The following is an 18,101-nucleotide window of genomic DNA, read 5'->3' on the forward strand; positions in this document are numbered from 1 at the left end:
ACTCTCTCTCCCTCTCTCTCTCTCTCTCTCTGTCATATATTATACTTCATCTTATGTTTTTGTTTTTTTTTTTTTTGAGACAGAGTCTCACTTTGTTGCCCGGGCTAGAGTGAGTGCCGTGGCGTCAACCTAGCTCACAGCAACCTCAAACTCCTGGGCTCAAGCAATCCTACTGCCTCAGCCTCCCGAGTAGCTGGGACTACAGGCATGTGCCACCATGCCCGGCTAATTTTATATATATATATATATATATATATATATATATATATATATATATATAAATTTTTAGTTGTCCAGATAATTTATTTCTATTTTTAGTAGAGACGGGGTCTCGCTCAGGCTGGTCTCGAACTCCTTACCTCGAGCGATCCACCTGCCTCGGCCTCCCAGAGGGCTAGGATTACAGGCGTAAGCCACCGCGCCCGGCCTTCCATCTTATGTTTTAAAACGTTTCTATTTTATTGTCAAAAGTACTCATTAAAATCATGTTTACAAATAAAGCTTTGTCATCCACAGTGAAAATTCCAGATGGAAGAAAAATTTGGATGGGGAGGGTCTTGAGAAATCTGCTAATGCAGTTTACTTTTACGGCGGGAAAAGGGCCTCCATGCATGGTTCTAAGAGCGTTTCATTCTGAAAATGTGCAGTTACACTCACTTTTCCTCTGCATCCCCGTTTCTGACCCTTGACCCAGTTTGGTTGGTCAGGCAAAGCTTGGTGAGAGAGGATGGGCCACCTGGGGGCTGCCCGCACAGGTGACTCCCGTGAGCTCTGCTCTGAGCCTGCTTGGCGAGGGACCCAGAAACAGACCCCATCCCTGAGCTGCCAAGCTCAGACTTTGTGCCAGGAGGCAGATCACTGTTCACAAAACAAGAGAGGAGTACAATCAAAAAGTTCTAAATTCCCAAAGTAAAATCAGACCTGAACAAAAGTAGAGAGGAAACTTTCTAACCCTAAGAGGATGTTTAGGTGGAAGAGCCTAAACAATGGTGCCTGCTCAGTTCCTGGGTAGGACCAGTTTGGGGCAGGACCAGTTGGGGGCAGGGCCATTAGACAATGGAAACCCGAGGGCATTTTGGAGACAATCTACTTGCTCCCAATAATGAGCTGTCGGTGGGTGCCTGTGTCACCAATCCCCTGTGGTGCTCAGAGCCTGCCTGCCCAGCTTGTGGCATCAGAACAGCCTGGCTGCACCCTTGCCGAGATCCCAGTTTAACCGGAGCAGACGCTGTGCTGGCCATGGAGAGAGCCACATACTCGCCCCTGCATTTTGCACACGCTCTGCCTGAAGCCAGCCACCCCCAGCTGGCCCCACAACACGCACATCTTGACTTCCCGCCAACTCGTCCTCAACCGTCAAGATTCAGCTCACATGTCACCGGCTTTGTGAAGCTGCCCTTGCTGTCCCCACCCTAAGCAGACCTAGTGTTTCTTCTCCACTCCTACAGCACCTGGTGTGACAGCATGAGTAATCGGCTATAATGATGTGAGCGCGTCCCTTGCTATTAGAGTGTGAGCCCCTCCAAAGCCACTTGGCCTCTTTTCAACTCCAGAGTCCAGGGCCCAGCAGGCAGCAGCTACTTAGAGTGTGTTTACTGAATGGAAAGATAAATGAATTAACAAACGAACAGATGATGGTTGTATAATAAACATATGGCAAGATCAGGTCTGTCTTTTGAGTTAACCCTGCCATTCAAGAGATGCCTGAGGAAACGCAGCCCAAGATGAAGGCATTTTTTCTAGTCCAAGTGAGATATGGCAGGAGTCTGGCCCAGAGAGGAAGAAGAGGTCAGGTTTGAAATAGATTTATTCAGAGAAAAAGATTTTAGAACTAATTGGCTATTGAGGTGATAAGAAGAAGGACGCTAGACTTTCGAGATGCTGACATCATTGTCTGGAAATGCAGGGGGATGAGCAATTTTTGGGAAAACAGTAAGTTCATTTTTAGAACTATTAGGAGGGATATTTTGGAGATAGTTAGAAACAGAGGCTTGGAGCTTGGGAGGGAACTCAGGGCTGGAGATAGAGATTTAAGAGTCATCTGGCTATAGATAGCAATTTAAGTAACAGTATGGATGGATAAATACATCAGTTATATCATCCACTACGTAGACTGAGAGGACTGTAGAGAGAATCTTAATGTAATAGTCAGGGCAGGCTGACCGCTGTAAGAACCAACTCCAGAATCTCGGCGGTAAAACTCGAGAAGTTTTTTACTTGCTTATGTAACAGTTTCTTGCTTCCACAAGGTCATCCAGAGACCCAGTCTTCTTCTACTTTGTGGCGCTCTCTTTCTTCCAGGCCTTTGATGGGCCGGGGAGAGAGTGGGCTCACATGAAGGCTTTCATGGGCCAGGTCTGGAAACTGCAGGCCTCACTTTTGCCCACACCCCACTGGGCAGAATTCAGTCACGTGGCTGCCTTGGTGCGAAGGAGGCTGGGAAATGTAGTTCAGCAAGGTTCCCAGGAGGAAAAGAGACACAGTGCCCACCACACTGTGGGAACACCAAAATGTGGGGGGCGGATGTAGGAAGAAGGGCCTGCATAAAACAGCCTCAAAAGATGGACCAGGAGAAAAATGACATTTGGGGAAAAAAGGGAGAAGAAAATTTGGAGAAGGGCTGGCAGAAGCAGGCAGAGGACTGGAATGAGGGAAGCAAGGTGCGACGAGGGTGAGAGTGAGCCTAGGGTGACGCCCCTTGACTTCTCCACCCTGGGTGCCTGCTCATCGTACCCAGCCCGGTCCTGGCAGGCAAGTGCTGCAGAGGAAGAAACGGGAGAAGGCTGGGAGGATGCCAGTGGGTTTGGCAACCAGTGGTCCCTGTGAGCGACTTTAGCAAGAGATTTCCAATGAAAAATGAAGGCCCTTGAGGTTCTTGGACAGGAACTTGTCTGAAGGACCCGTACCGGCTACTGGCCGTTTCCCAGATTTCCTGTTCAGAAACGGAGCTCTGAGTTACCTGTGCCCTTAATGTTCCTTGGGAAGGGGAAAGGGGAAGGAATTGGGTGCTAATTAGTTGACTCTGTGTCCCTGGCAGAGTTCTCTGAGCTGATTCTCAGTTGAGCCCATGAAGGTAGGTGTTATTCCGTTTCGTAGCTAAGGAAATTGAGGCACAGAGAAAGGTAAAAGGGTATTTGAGATCAAAAAGCATGAAATTAGGATTTGAACCCAGCTCCAAGGCCTGTGACTGTCCCAGTTCGCCACAGGCGTTCCAGCCCTCACAAGGGAGCACATTCTTCCACCCTGGGCAGGGCCAGGAGGGCTGGGGGTGGGGAGAGAACAGGGCCTCCAGCTCCCTTCGCTGCCTGGCGCCAGGGAAGACAGGCCTTGGGGCTTCGCAGCAGAGAGCGTCCGCTGAGCCAGGGCAGCACACTGAGGTGTGGACAGCCCGAGGGTGCTGGGGAGGCAGGGGGGAGGCCGGAAGAGGGGGAAGGGCTGGTCTGGCTGCCGCCCGGCCCCTCCTCCTCCCCAGCAGTCCCACCCCCGCCCTCGGCCTGGCTTCTCAGAGCGCTGGACCTGAGCAGTGGACACACAAGCCCTGACAGCCCCAAGTCACCATGGACGCTGAAGGTAAAGGGGCACTCTCCCCAGTGTCCCTGCACCCCCGTCTGCCCCACTGCCTTGGCTCTCTCCCCACCCCACCTGCCTCTGCCCTTGGGGAGACTATCTCCCCTCTGGTCTCCCCGTCCACGCTCTCACCACCCCGTGTCCCACCAACCTCGCTGAACCCCCACAGGCCTCTTCTCATCTCTCTCCTTTTATGTTGGGTCCCCAGCAAGCTCTGGGGAAGAAAGGGGCTTGAGGCCTGGAAAGGGCAGGAACAGCCTAGGGGAGGCCGCGTCCCCTGGAGGCAGGGGCGGGGGACGGGGGAGGCTGGACAGGGGGCAGCCCTGGACTTTGGCCCTCACCGGCCACTCAGAAGCAGCAGAGGCAAAGTCCCAGGCCATTAGTGGCTGGGTGGGGGAGGGGCCTGAGTCCTGGGAGTCCCTGGAGGCCCCATGCAGAGCCAGAGAAGGCTGGCTCTGGAGTCAAAAGGCTCCACCAGGGACAGGCCATGTGACCTGGGCAGGCCCCTGACTTCTCAGAGCCTCATTTCCTTGCATTGGTACAATGACAGTAATAGTCCCCTGCTCTCAAGGTTGTGGGGAGGACTGATGACAGGAGGCATGGGGCACAGGAAGCCCTTCCTCAAGCTCCCTGCCTTGTCACCTTCCCTCTTCCAGTTTCTCCCTGGGGACTCTCACCAGCCTCTGACCTTGCCTCTGTTTGGAGGGCCTGCTGGCCCCACACACCTGGCCCTTCTTTTTGGCTGTGGAGCCAGCTCTTGGGGGTCCCCTGCAGGGTGGCACCCAGGGGACCTTTCAATCCCAGTTGTGTCTTTCTCTTTTGAAATAACACCACCTGGATTTGAATCCCAGCTGCTATTCGCCAGCTGTGGGAACCTCGGCAAGTTCCTTAGCCTGTAGGGGCCTCAGTGTCCACATCTGGAGAATGGAGACGATGCTGTTCTTGCAGGGCTGTGGTGAGAATTAGGTACCTTAGCAGATGTTGAGGTACCTTGATCTGATTCCTTTAGGGCCGGGTTTCTTTACTGAGGGATCATGGATGGGCTTTGGGGGAGTTCATGAACCCCAAATTTGTATGTGAAATTGTGTGTCTCTGTGAGAACATAGTTATGCACTTTTCTGGGAAGGAGATCTGTAATTTTCATCAGATCCAGATTCTTAAAAGAGTAAATGAAAACCTCAAAATGTCAAGGACGTTCATCAATGGACACACCCACTTCTGTGGCTTCCCTGCCCAGTAGTTTCTGTTTGTTTTTGTGGAGACAAAGTCTCACTCTATCACCCAGGCTGGTCTCAAACTCCTGGGCTCGAGAGATGCCACCTGCCTCAGCCTCCCAAAGTGCTGGGATTATAGGTGTGAGCCACCACGCCCGGCCCACCGGGTAGTTCAGAAATGACCTCAGAGTCAGTTCCCTCCCTGCCACCTGCTAGCTGTGTGGCTTCGGACACGGTGCTTAGCTTCCCTGTGCCTGTGTTTCCTCACTGATAAAGTGTGAACAGTGGTGAGGATTCAGTGAGATGACACGCATTATTATCTCAGGGGCCTGGCACACACAGACCATATGGTGACAGTTTTGCTGGTGATGTTGTCGGTTCCTCATGTCTGTATCTCTGGCACCTCCCCAGGTTCCTATTCTGGTTTTGTTTTTTTGTTTTTTTTTTTGAGACAGAGTCTTGCTCTGTCACCCTGGCTAGAGTGTAGTGGCGTCATTGTAGCTCACCGCAACCTCAAACTCCTGGGCTCAAGCGATCTTCCTGCCTCAGCCTCCCGAGTAGCTGGGACTACTGGTGTGTGCCACCACACCCTGCTAATTTTTCTATTTTTAGTAGAAACGGGGTCTCACTCTTGCTCAGGCTGGTCTCAAACTCCTGACCTCGAGTGATCCTCCCACCTCGGCCTCCCAGAGTGCTCGGATTACAGTCATGAGCCACCGCGCCTGGCCCCAGTTCTACTTTTAAAATCCCTGACTGTCCATTTCCACCTGATAGCTCTCTGGCACCTCAAACTCAAAGTCCTCCCCTGCCACCAGCTCCTCTCTCTGACATCTCTGTTTCTGTTCCTGCCTCCCCATCCTCCTACTCAGACTGGAAACCTCAGTGTTGCCTTTGACTGCTCACTCTCCCTCATGCCCCCAAATCCACAGTTGCCGTGTGTCCTCTGGCCGTACCCCTGAGGCATCACCCGACCCTCTTTCCTTTCTGTGCCCACCCTCTCCTCCCCCAGCGGCAGCAGCCTGTTTGGAGGCATCTGCTGCCTTCACCCGTGTCCACACCTGCTGTTTAACAGGCAGAGTGGTCCGCCTGGGGCCAGTGTGGGGTGGCAGAGCCAGTCTGAGTGTCCCTGGGTGAGGAATCCAGTGGTGTGGCCTTCTCCTTGGCCCTGGGACGGAAGCCCACCCCTTACAGCTTGCCCCGCTCGGCTCTTCTTGCCCAGGCCCTTACAACAGCCTCCCAACTTGCATCCTTTAGGGTTCTTGAAGGATGCAAGTGACTTCTGGTCAAAATTTTGTAGTGACTTCCCCTTGCCCAGTGAGCAGAACCCTGATTCCTCCTCTCATCCACTGCCTGCTGTCTGGCCCTGCTGTACGATTCAACCTTCTTTCCCCACGCCCATGGCCGGGCATCGCCAGCTCCATGTGCTCCTGTGCCTTTGCTGGCTGGCCTGTGCTCCCCCATTCTCTGCCTGGCGAGCTTTCCGCCCCTCTGTCAAATTCCAGCCTATTCTCTGAGACGACCTTTCCCAGCTTAGCGACAGGTCATCTCTCCCCACTCTGAAATTCTGCGGATCCTTCTACCACTTGTGTAATGGCCGATCGATCGCATTTGGCCCTATTTGGAGGTCATTTCTCTTCTCTGGGAACTGAAGGGGGAAAGAAAAGAACATTTAGCCAGAAGCCATGGTGCTGACCAGCCTCTGTCTCCATCTGGTGTTTGCCGAGTGAATCAACAAATAAACGGAAGAGCGGCGCTGCCAGAGCCCGACGCCTGCATGCAGACACCTGGCCAGGCATTGGCCCAGCGCTTTGTGTGAATTGGCTCATTCTGTCCTCCCAGCAGCCCCAGGATTTCCTTGTGAAACTGACACTCAAAGAGGAGAGCGACTCACCTGAGGTCACCCGGCATGTAAGTTAGGGGTAGCGCAGAAACACAGTACAAATCAGCCAACAATCTAGAAGTGCCAGAAGAGAGCAATCTTCACCTGTCCTGCCAGCGTCGTTTGTTATGTGTATCCCGTTACATTATTTGTAAAGAGAGAATAAGTACAGAAATTATCCCAAGATATTTCGATACTCTCAGAAACAGAGATGCCAATTTTATTAGAGCTTTATTAACTTTGGGCGATCAATTAGAAAGATATCATCTTGAGGGATCAGGCTTACACCCCACAGGATAAAGCTATAATCTCTAAAGTCCAGGCATCTTGGAAGAACTTTTACACATGCAACCACCAGGACAGGACACGGGACAGGGTGGGTGCCGCTGTCCCCTCCACGGCTGCAGCAGCTCCTCGGATGAGCCCTCTGGGCGGCTTTCCTTTTGCAGCTCCAAAGCGGCATTCCTCTGTCTGGAGTGCCTTTCAGTAACCGCTGCGAATTAGGAGAGCCCTGCATTTTCAAAGCTACCCACAGGAATCCCTTTTGTTGGAAATGTATGAGAGAGTTGGAGCCTAAAGAAAACCAGATGTATTTATTTATTTATTTATTTATTTATTTATTTATTTATTTATTTATTTTTGAGGCAGAGTCTCGCTTTGTTGTCCAGACTAGAGTGCTGTGGCATCAGCCTAGCTCACAGCAACCTCACACTCCTGGGCTTAAGCGATCCTCCTGGCTCAGCCTCCCGAGTAGCTGGGACTACAGGCATGCGCCACCATGCCCGGCTAATTTTTTCTATATAGATTTTTAGTTGTCCAGATAATTTATTTCTAGTTTTTTTTAGTAGAGATGGGGTCTCGCTCTTGCTCAGGCTGGTCTCGAACTTCTGACCTCGAGCGATCCTCCCACCTCGGCCTCCCAGAGTGCTAGGATTACAGGCGTGAGCCACCACCCCCAGCCTATTTATTTATTTTTCACAAATGGAACATGGAACGTGCAACATTCCACCTCTACATTTGATGATCAGAACAACTGATCTTGAAGAAGGGGGCAAGAGGGTGACCCGTGGGAGTGGAAGCAGCCGTGAGGTTGTCAAAGTAGCCAGCTGCAGAAAGGGAAGGCTGAGTCTGTTTATCATTGTCCGGCTTTAGCATTTCCTAGCTCTGCTCTGTAGGTAATCTCTCCTTACATTTCTGAGCCTGGGTTTTCCATCTATAATTACGATGATACCTACCTTGAGGGTCTGCAGGTAGGATTTTTGACATGTGTGGAAAGTGCCTGGCATATGGAAGCACCAATTATGGTAGTGATTATTCTCTTCCTGTAGCTCAGAATCTCTCGACTCTTCTACAAATTAAAATTATGTTGCCACATTCCAGACCAATTATATCAGCATCTCTAGGGGTAGGGCCCGGGGGTGTGGGGGGGATCAACATTTTGCAAAGCTCCCCAGATGATTCCATTGTGTAGCCGAAGTTGAGAACCACTGCCCTACCCTATGACATTGTGACTTATAATAAGACATATATATCTTGGTCCTCATCCCTGGTTCCTGACACAGAGCTCCTAATCCCTTGGAATTTTCCGGGCAATTAGAGTGTCTTGTTCTAATGAGGCAACTCTTGGTGGGCCCCTGGATGGGGGCTGGACACCAGAAAGACCAAGCCATGATTATTAAATAGGAGCTTGGAACCTTCAGCCATAGGGCTGGAGAAGGGCTGGAGATTGAGTTAATAATCAACGGTGCCAATGTGACGAAGCCTCTATAAAAGTCCCTGAGTTATGATGTTTGGAGACCTCCCAGCTTGTGCAACATGTGGAGGTGCTGTGAGGAGCATGGGGGGCCCAAAGAGGGCACGGAAGCCCCCACCCTTCGCCCGCACCTGCCCTGTGCATCTCTTCTGGCTGGCTGCTCACCTGTGTCCTTTAAAATATTCTTTGTAATAAATTGCCATTAGTAAGAAAATTGTTTTCCTAGGTTCTCTGGGCTGCGGTAGCAAATGATCAAACCCAAGGAGAGGGTTGTGAGAACCTTTGGTTTGTAGCCGAGTCACACAGAAGTTGTGTGTCACCTGGGAGCACACTGCTTGACACTGGCACCTGGGGCAGGGCGGTCTTGTGGGACTGAGCCCTTACTCTGCGGGGCCCTAACTCTGGTTCGTGCGAGGTCGGAGCTGAATTGCAGGACACCCAGCTAGTGTCAGGGAGTTGGCTGATGTGGGAAAAACCCACAGTCTGGTCACAGAAGTGTTCTGTGTTGAGTGAGGGTATAGAAAAGAAACACTGTTGCTTTTTTCATGTACGCTACCCTAAAAAAACTCTCCTTGATCCTACCTCAAGTGGGGACTCTCTCTCTCCTTTACTTACTTACATTTTTTCATTTTTTTATTATAGAGAATTTCAAACACACACAAAAGTAGACAGAGAAGCATCACGACCCTGTGTAGCCCTCGCCCAGCCCAACACCACCAGCGTTTGGGCAGCCGCCCGCCATGCTTGTGCTTCTGACCTTCCAGCGTTTCAGAGCAAACCAGCCCCTGAATCCTTTCATGCATGAACATCTCAGCATGTTTTTTTCTTAAAGATAAGACCCTTTCTTTTTACTACAACTACAGTACCATTGTCACAGTTAAATTTTTAAAAATTTTCTTGATGTTATCAAATATCCAGTGTCCAAATTTTCAATTGTCTCATATAAATGCTCCAGTTTGCTTTCAGTTTGTTTGTTTGAATTAGGACCCAAAGAAGACCCACACATTGTGACTGGTTAGTATGTGTTTTAAGATTCTTTTAATCTTTTGTTTTCCTTGCAATTTATTTGTTGAAGAAATTAATCTATTTTCTGGTAGAGTTTTCTAGGGTCTGAATTTTGTGTATCGTATCCCCATTTTGTAGTTTAACATGTGCCTCTGTCCTCTGATTTTCTTATAAGTTGGGAGTTCCTTCCAGAAGTCTGATCTGACTCAGGTTTAGCTGTTTTGGCTTCACAGGTGGTGGTATGTTCTCCTCCTTCTCCTCTTCTTCTTTTTTGTTTTAAGAAGATGAGTCTTGCTATGTTGTTGCCCAGACTAGTCTTGAATTCCTGGGCTCAAGCAATCCTCCTGCCTCAGCCTCCTGAGTTGGTGAGACTACAGGCGTGAGCCACTGGCCCAGGGCTTGTCTTTCTTCTTGATGTTGGCCTTGGATGCTCAATGCCTGGATCCACTGGTTCACTAAGGGTTGCAAAATGGTTCATGCCTTTCATCAGAGCACTGATTCCTATTTGTTTGTTTAAGTATTCAATGATTTTTAGTAAATTTACTGAGTTGTGTGGCTGTCACCACAGAATATTTCCATCACCCCAGTAAGATCTCGTGCCATTTTTAGTTAATTCCCAGCCCCCAGCAACCACTAATTTGCTGTCTGTCTCTGTCGAGTTGCCTTTTCCGGACGTGTCACGTCAGCGGAGGCACCATATGTGTCTTAGTGAGCGCTGGTTCTTAACCCTCATGTGTATCTGAGTCATGGGGCAGTGTGGGCATGGCTCGTCCCAAACCTGGATGCCTGGGAACCACCTCCTAGAGATTCTGATTCAATTAGTCTGGAATAGGCCTGAGCATCCGAGAGTTTGAGAAGCTTCCAGATGGTTCTAACATGCAGCCCATGTTGAAGGCCCTGCTTTGTCAAGTTCTCCTAAAAGGAGTGGTTTTCAACCACTGCCTCCACTTCCCCACCTCCCATGCACTCCTTGCCCATGACAACGTGGCTTCTGTCCCCACCACACAGCACCAAAACTGCTCTGGCAAAGGCCTCCAAGTTGCTAAGTCCATTTCAATCTTCCTTCTACTTGCTTCTGCTCACACCTGACTTCCTGAAACCCTCTTCTCCTTCCCAGACACCCACTGCTGGTGCTGCTTCTCTTTGTGATGGCCACACTTTTGTCTGTCCTTTCATTGCTGACGCTTCCTGGTGTCTCTCCTGAACTCCAGAGCCGTCCTCCTGCCCACCCTCTGGACAGCACCACCTGCCTCTCCTGCTGGAGTCCCGACCTTAATCTCTGCAACACTAAACTCATTCTTCCCCCAACTCTGCTGCTGCTAAGCTGTGTCACCAGGGCACAGCCTGGGGAACTCTCTGAGGTTCAGTTTCTGTACTTGTGAAGTGGGAAGAATCCCTTACGGTGAGTTCGAGATGGGAGCACATAGGAGGATGGCAGTGTGTGCTGCTCGCACACCACAGGGCGCAGAGCAGTCGCCTCCTGCTGTCCCCTCCCCGGCCAGAACTGCTCCTCTCTTAGAACAACGTCCTGCTGCCAGCTCTCAGCTACCCAGGACAGAGGCTGCGGCTTCCACAGCTCATCAGCTGCTAATCTTGGTAGATTCTCCCTCAGAAACAGCTCTCACGTTTGCCCTATCGAACTGCGAAGTTCAAGTCTTCATCCTTTTTATTTTTCAATTTTTATTTATTTTTTTAGAGACAAGATCTCACTCGGTTGCCCAGGCTGGAGTGCAGTGGAGTGATCATGCTCACCGCTGCCTCGAACTCCTGGGCTCAAGTGATCTCCCACCTCAGACTTCTAAGTAGTTGGGACCACAGGCACAAGCCACCACGCCCAGCTAATTTTTGAATTTTGTGTAGAGACGAGGTCTTGCTCTTGTTCAGGCTGGTCCCAAACTCCTGCTGAGGAGGATCCTGAGGATTCTCAAGTGATCCTCCTCCCTCAGCCCCAAAGTGCTGGGATTATAGGTGTGAGCCACCGCACCTGGCTCTTCATCCCTTTTTGTCTGGCCAATTGCCTTGGCCTTCTTTTGACAGTTGGTGGCTGCAGTGACCCTTCTGGAACAAAATCATAATCATGTCATACCCTCCCTTAAAATTCTACGATGGCCCCTGGGATCTGGCCAAGTCTGTCAACTAAGTAGTTTAGTCCTTTGCCCCTTTAGCCTCCCCTCCCTCCCTCTGTCCTGTGAATCCCGCACACACCCACCCCACACACCCCGAGAGTGCTTTCAAGCCCTGCATGCCTGCGCCGTCAGCCCTAATGTCCTGCCCCCACCTCACACTTCTGCCTGGCAAGCAACACTCATCCTCCCTCGGGGACACTTAGTCATTTCTTCTCCCATACACCCACCACGCTTGGGAAATGCTGCCGTCATTTCTTTAGCAAACACGCCCACCCTGTGCTAGACAGTGTTCCTAAGGGTTTTGCAAAATACAAACTCTTTTATTTTCATAACAACCCTATGAGGTCATTGTTATTACTATTACCCTGTTACAGGCCAGGAACCTAAGGCCCCTGAGAGGCTGAGTTGCTGGCCCACCATCACTTAGCAAAAAGTGGCAGGGCCAGTATTGGAACCCAGGTGTGTGGCCCCAGAGTTTGGGCTCTGATTCACTCTGCTACGTGGCTTCTCTGATGGGATAAGTATCATTGAGCACATACTATTAAACTAAACAATATAAAATTGCCAAGATTTGACTGTTTTTGACCCAGAAAAGCAGAAAAATTATATGATTCAGTGTGCTAGCACTTGGGATGGAGTGAAAAACTCAGTGGACAGATACAGCCTTTGCTCTTAGAGAGGAAACATCTGCAGAGTATGACAACGGGGTCCTAAGAGAGCCTAGGGTCTAATTTGGGGGGAGGGCCTGTGAGGGACCCTGCTAAGGATGTTAAGAGAAGACCCCACAGAGGAAAGTTTGAGGATAAGGGTAAGAGGGTAAGAGAAGGTGCTTCCAGGCAGCGGCACAACACTGGAACAGCGTAGGCTGAGGCCCGAGAGGTGAAAGAACTGGCTATGCTGTCAGCAGCATGTCCCAGCAATTAGCAGCTGGCACAAAGTAGGTGCTAAGAAGGATTTGTCATCTTGGCCACACCACCCTGAACGCGCCTGGGCTTCTGTGATCTTGGAAGCTAAGTAGGGCTGGGCCTGGTTAGTACTTGGATGGCAGATTGCCTGGGAATAATGGGTGCTGCAGGCTTCAAAAAAGAAGGAAAAAGAAAATAAGAATTTGTCAAAAGAATTGATGAAAGATGGAAAGAAGTTAAGAGAGCTGGAGCTAATGCCATGAAAGTGGGGTTTTCAGCAGGAGAGTTATCAAAGAAAACCAGAGTTGGACAGTAGTTACAGCAGTGAAAACATTTTATTTGGGACTATTGCAGTAGGTTAGAACTGGACTCAATTCCGAATACAACAAGGGCAAGTGAGGATTATAGCCAAAGAGCAGGGTGGGGGCAGTGGGTGAAAAATTACCAAGATGAAAGGTCAGGGGCAAGAGGGATTCTGGCTAAACCAACCTAGCAGGAGTCTTGCTGAAGGCAGGCCAGGGCCATCAGACATCACCTGGGGGAAGGTGGAGGATGAGGGGCCCGATCAGATATTGAGGGTGATTAGATACAGAGGATGGGGGGTTCTGGCTGAACTGACTTAGCAGGATTCTTGCTAAACTTGGACAATGCAGAGGCAAACACAGGAGCCCAAACCTAGTTGAAAAAGAGTTCAGGGGAGCCTGAGTAGAGTTTCATCAAGGAGAGAATCTTTGAGTGAGCCACTCAAATGTACTTTTTTATTGTTTTATTTTAAAGGCAAATTTAATGAAGTATAGTTACAGGCAGTAAAATTCATCCTTTTTTGTGTGCAGTTCTATGAGTGGTGACAAACGCATCAGTTGCTCAGCCACCACCCCAGACAAGATACAGAGCAGTTTGTCACATCCAAAAAGTCCCTTGTGCTGCCCCTGGTGGTCAACCCCTCCCATGTCCTAGGCAACCACTGATCTGGTGCCACATGAATAGAATCATATAGACTGTAGCCTTTTGAATCTGGTTCTCTTTTTTTTTTTTTTTGAGACAAAGTCTCGCTCTGTTGCCCGGCCTAGAGTGCCATGGCATCAGCCTAGCTCACAGCAACCTCAAACTCCTGGGCTCAAGCAATCCTCCTGCCTCAGCCTCCCGAGTAGCTGGGACTACAGGCATGCGCCACCATGCCCGGCTAGTTTTTTCTATATATTTTTAGTTGTCCAGCTGATTTCTTTCTATTTTTGGTAGAGACGGGGTCTCGCTCTTGCTCAGGCTGGTCTCGAACTCCTGACTTCAAACAATCCTCCCGCCTCGGCCTCCCAGAGTGCTAGGATTACAGGCGTGAGCCACCACACCCGGCCTGAATCTGGTTCCTTTTACTCAGAATAATACATTTGACACACGTCCCTGTTGTTGTGTGTATCAGAAGTTGGTTCCTTTTTTAATGCTGAGTAGAATTCCATTGCATGGGTGTATCATGGTTAGCTGATCTGATGCTTAACAGCTGAAGGATTCAAATTCGATTTAAGAAGAAAGCACTGCACCTAGTTTGCACGGGGTGCGCTGGGGTGGGGTCTGCATCGCTGCTGTGTGGTCACGGGCCTTTTCCCTAGCTGGGCAGAGCGAGGGCGACAGGCGCCATGTCTGGTCTTTGTTCCCGGTGCCCAGCCTGGGCGCGGCTGGCTCTCCACGGAGGACCGGAGCCCTGCGCGGCAGACGTGGGACGGCGTGTGCGGAAGGAGGGCCCGGGGCTGTCACTGTGGACTGCGGCTCAGAAGCGGGGCGGGAGGGTGCAGGTTGGGTGCTTGGCTTCAGGGGAGGAGGGTCAGATGAGAGAGCGACTTCTGAGAGCAGAGCAAGCAAGAATATCTGGCCTCAACTTCAACTTGGACCAGAAGAGTGTGTGTGTGTGTGTCTGTGTGTGGGGGTGTGTCTGTGTGTGTCTGTGTGTGTGTGGGGAGTGTGTGTCTGTGTGTGTCTGTGTGTGTCTGTGTGTGTGGGGGGGTGTGTGTCTGTGTGTGGGGGTGTGTGTGTGTGGTGTGTGTCTGTGTGTGTCTGTGTGTGTGTGTGGGTGTGTGTCTGTGTGTGTGGGGGTGTGTCTGTGTGTGGGGGTGTGTGTGTCTGTGTCTGTGTGTGTGTGTGTGGGTGTGTATGTGTGTGTCTGTGTGTGGGGGTGTGTCTGTGTGTGGGGGTGTGTGTGTGTGTGTGTCTATGTGTGTGTCCGTGTGTGTCTGTCTGTGTGTGTGTGTGTCTCTCTGTGTGTGTGTGTGTGTCTGTGTGTGTCTGCGTGTGGGGGGGTGTGTGTGTCTGTGTGGGGGGTGTGTACCAACCCAGCACCTGGCCCTCAAGGCGGAAGCCAAGTCCGCCGCAAGCAGGTGCCCAGGAGGTGGCAGTTCTTCTCCGGGCCGACAGGCGGCGACGTCGCACGGGTCTGGTCCCGCGCGGCCACCTGTTCGGCGGTCGTGAAGGGCGGTTGGCCGCTGCACTCTGGGCCTGACGACCTTGGAAACCACCACGTCCATGACCCTTATTTTACAGGCAAAGGACTCTCCATGTCTCCCAGAACAGGGCTCCAACCCAGTTTCACGTGCTCTTTCCTCCTCGTGCAGCCTCCATCTCTAGAGAGGTGACAGTTTGGTGGGCGGGAGCTGGCGGCAGAGCGCGAAGCAGACGCGACAGACGCCCGGCCGCGGCGGACTCTGCTGCCGGCGTGCTGTGGCCGATTTGCCTTTCCTCTGTGGTCCTCAGACTCTGTGTTTAAAAAGCTGAACTTCGGCTTTAAAATACTGGGTGCCGTAGAGAAGATGAGGATGAAAGCCACACAAGCTGACATTCTGCCCCGGCCGCTCCGTGGGTCCCCGCAGGCAAGGCTGGAACGGCCGCAGGGCGCCCTGGAGGCTGCGCGCGCCGGGCGGTTGCGTGTGCTGTGAAAATACTGAAATACCTCTCTTCTAGTTGATACAGCTGTTGACCAAGCACTAGGGTTGCCAGGTAAAATACAAACACCCAGTTAAATTTGAATTTCAGATAAACAACAGATAATTTTTCAGTATGAATATGAACTAAATATCACCTTGGACATGTTTATACTAAAAATTATTTGATGTTTATGGCTGGGCGCAGTGGCTCACGCCTGTAATCCTAGCACTTTGGGAGGCTGAGGCAGAAGGATTGTTTGAGGCCAGGAGTTCGAGATCAGCCTGGGCAAGAGTGAGACCCCATCTTTACGCAAAAATAGAAAAATTAGCCAGGCGTGGTGGTGCGCACCTGTAGTCCCAGCTACTCAGGAGGCTGAGGCAGGAGGATGGCTTGAGCCCAGGAGTTAGAGGTTGCTGTGAGCTATGACACTGCCACTGTACTCTAGCCTGGGCAACAGAGCAAGACTCTGTCTCAAAACAAAACAGAAAAGCAAACTTGTCCAGCTCATGGGGCCCACCTCCTGCTGCAGTCCCTCTCCTGGGACCCCCAGATCTTCACCTCAATGGGCTAGTGCCCAGTTTAACTGATGGTCACATATTTTGACCGTCAGCCCTGACTGCAAGGGGCAGCCAAGCACAGTAGCTGTTCTCTTTTTCCGTCCCAGGCCTGGCACTCCTGCTGCCTCCGACCACGCTGGCAGCCCTGGCAGACAGCTGGCTCCGGGAGGACTGCCCAGGCCTCAACTACGCAGCCTGGGTCGCGGGGGCAGCCCCCTCGCAGGCTGCGCTGTGGGCCAAATCCCCCGGGCTACTGGCAGGGCGGCCTTTCTTCGATGCCATCTTTGCCCAACTCAGCTGTCAGGTCTCCTGGTTCCTCCCTGAGGGATCAAAGCTGGTGCCAGTGGCCAAGGTGGCTGAGGTCCGGGGCCCTGCCCACTGCCTGCTGCTGGGGGAACGGGTGGCCCTTAACACTCTGGCCCGCTGCAGTGGTGTGGCCAGCGCTGCTGCAGCTGCTGTAGAGGCCGCCAGGGGCACCGGCTGGACTGGGCACGTGGCTGGCACGAGGAAGACCACGCCAGGCTTCCGGCTGGTGGAGAAGTACGGGCTCCTCGTGGGTGGGGCCGCCGCGCACCGCTATGACCTGGGAGGGCTGGTGATGGTGAAGGACAACCACGTCGTGGCAGCCGGTGGTGTGGAGAAGGTACTTGTCCTACTGAGCCCCTGCCCTGGCCCTGGCCCAGCCCTCCCCTCCTCACGCCCTCCCCCACCAGATCCCCAAGGCCTCCCCCCCCAGCCTGGTGCAGAGCCGGGGGCTGGAGTCAGGGTGCCAGGCTCCTCCCTCGCTGCCTCCTCTGCAGCCCGGGGCTGGATTGCTCCTTCTCTTTGTTCTTCGCCTTGGATGATGTTCAAGAACAAAGGCTAAACCGCTGGGAAGCCGGTGCTGATCACTCCAGCCCTCTGCACCTGTTTCCCCATCTGCGCAGTGTCCTGGGAGATCCTTCTGGTTTTAATATTCTGAGTCAAATGGAACTCAGGTCCAAATGCCAAATATTGCTAACATGTGGCCGTTTTTACACCCACAAGTGTGGTAATTTCACGTGGCATAACCTAATATAAAACATCCCAATATCTGGTTTCCTCATGGACCCCAAGCTCACCGACCATCTGGGGCCTTTTGAATGCTGGTCCCAGCTCCCTGCTCCGCAGGGCCAGGTGCCATCCGGGCCTCACCACCGCCCTCCCGCTGCCCGGCAGGCGGTGCAGGGCGCCCGGCAGGCGGCCGATTTCGCGCTGAAGGTCGAGGTGGAGTGCAGCAGCCTGCGGGACGCGGTGCAGGCGGCCGAGGCAGGGGCCGACCTCGTCCTGCTGGACAACTTCAGGCCGGAGGTGAGGCGGGCTCTGCTTCCGGGGAGGGGCCTGCAGGGGGCTCTCACTGCCCTGGCTCGTGTCCTGCAGGAGCTGCACGCCACGGCTGCCGCGCTGAAGGCCCGGTTCCCGAGTGTGGCCGTGGAAGCCAGCGGAGGCGTCACGCTGGGCAACCTCCCTCAGTTCTGTGGGCCCCACATCGATGTCATCTCTTTGGGGATGCTGACCCAGGCCGCCCCGGCCCTCGATTTCTCCCTCAAGCTGTTTGCTGAAGTGCCCCACGCTCCCCAGTCCTAAGGCCGAAGGAGATGACACTGGCAGTGGGTTAACGTGGCTTGCCGGCACCCTGGAGGTCACTGGCCAGCAGGGCACACTTGGCGTTACCCTGGGCTCAACTCCAGCTCTGCCACCTACTGCTCGTGTGTCCCGGCGGGGCTGACTTCACCTCTGCTCACCTCAGTTTCCTAATCTGCAAAATGGGACTAATGAATGATTAACCTCTTGGAGTTTTTGGAGTGGTAATTAACATATAGTAAGTGATCAGTAAATGCTAAAACTTATCATAGTTCATTTATTCTAAGATGCACATTTTTTTCACGTGTGCAGAAGTCACCCTGAATCAACGGTGTCTCACCGTCACTGTCAGCCAGGCTGCTGTCCCCACGAAGCCACTGTGGCCTGTGCATGCCTCTCGTACATACAGAGGGTCCTTGACTTGGGATGGTTCAACTTACGACTTTTTGGCTTCACAGTGGTGCAAAAGCGTGCACCTTCAGTAGAAGCTGCACTTCGAGTACCCAACACAGCCATTCTGTTTTTCACTTCAGTACAGTATTTAGTAAATTATATGGGATATTCAACACTGTATTTTAAAATA

General features: G+C 52.0%; 1 protein-coding gene across 2 annotated transcripts; it reads left to right on the plus strand.

The window, feature by feature from the left end:
* The first annotated feature begins 3,318 nt into the window (after window positions 1–3,318).
* Window positions 3,319–17,792, plus strand: QPRT (quinolinate phosphoribosyltransferase). Of its 2 annotated transcripts, none has more exons than XM_045543361.1 (4): window positions 3,319–3,570; window positions 16,024–16,559; window positions 17,066–17,245; window positions 17,315–17,792. In XM_045543361.1, exons 1-4 carry the CDS (start codon window positions 3,558–3,560, stop codon window positions 17,519–17,521), a joined length of 936 nt encoding a protein of 311 aa, XP_045399317.1. In that variant the 5' UTR covers window positions 3,319–3,557; the 3' UTR covers window positions 17,522–17,792. The 2 variants fall into 2 exon arrangements, with proteins under 2 accessions (XP_045399317.1, XP_045399318.1); XM_045543362.1 differs by having other exon boundaries at window positions 3,326–3,570; window positions 17,114–17,245.
* The last annotated feature ends 309 nt before the right edge of the window (window positions 17,793–18,101 follow it).

Source organism: Lemur catta, chromosome 2 (genome assembly GCF_020740605.2).
Source record: "Lemur catta isolate mLemCat1 chromosome 2, mLemCat1.pri, whole genome shotgun sequence".
NCBI lineage: Eukaryota > Metazoa > Chordata > Mammalia > Primates > Lemuridae > Lemur > Lemur catta.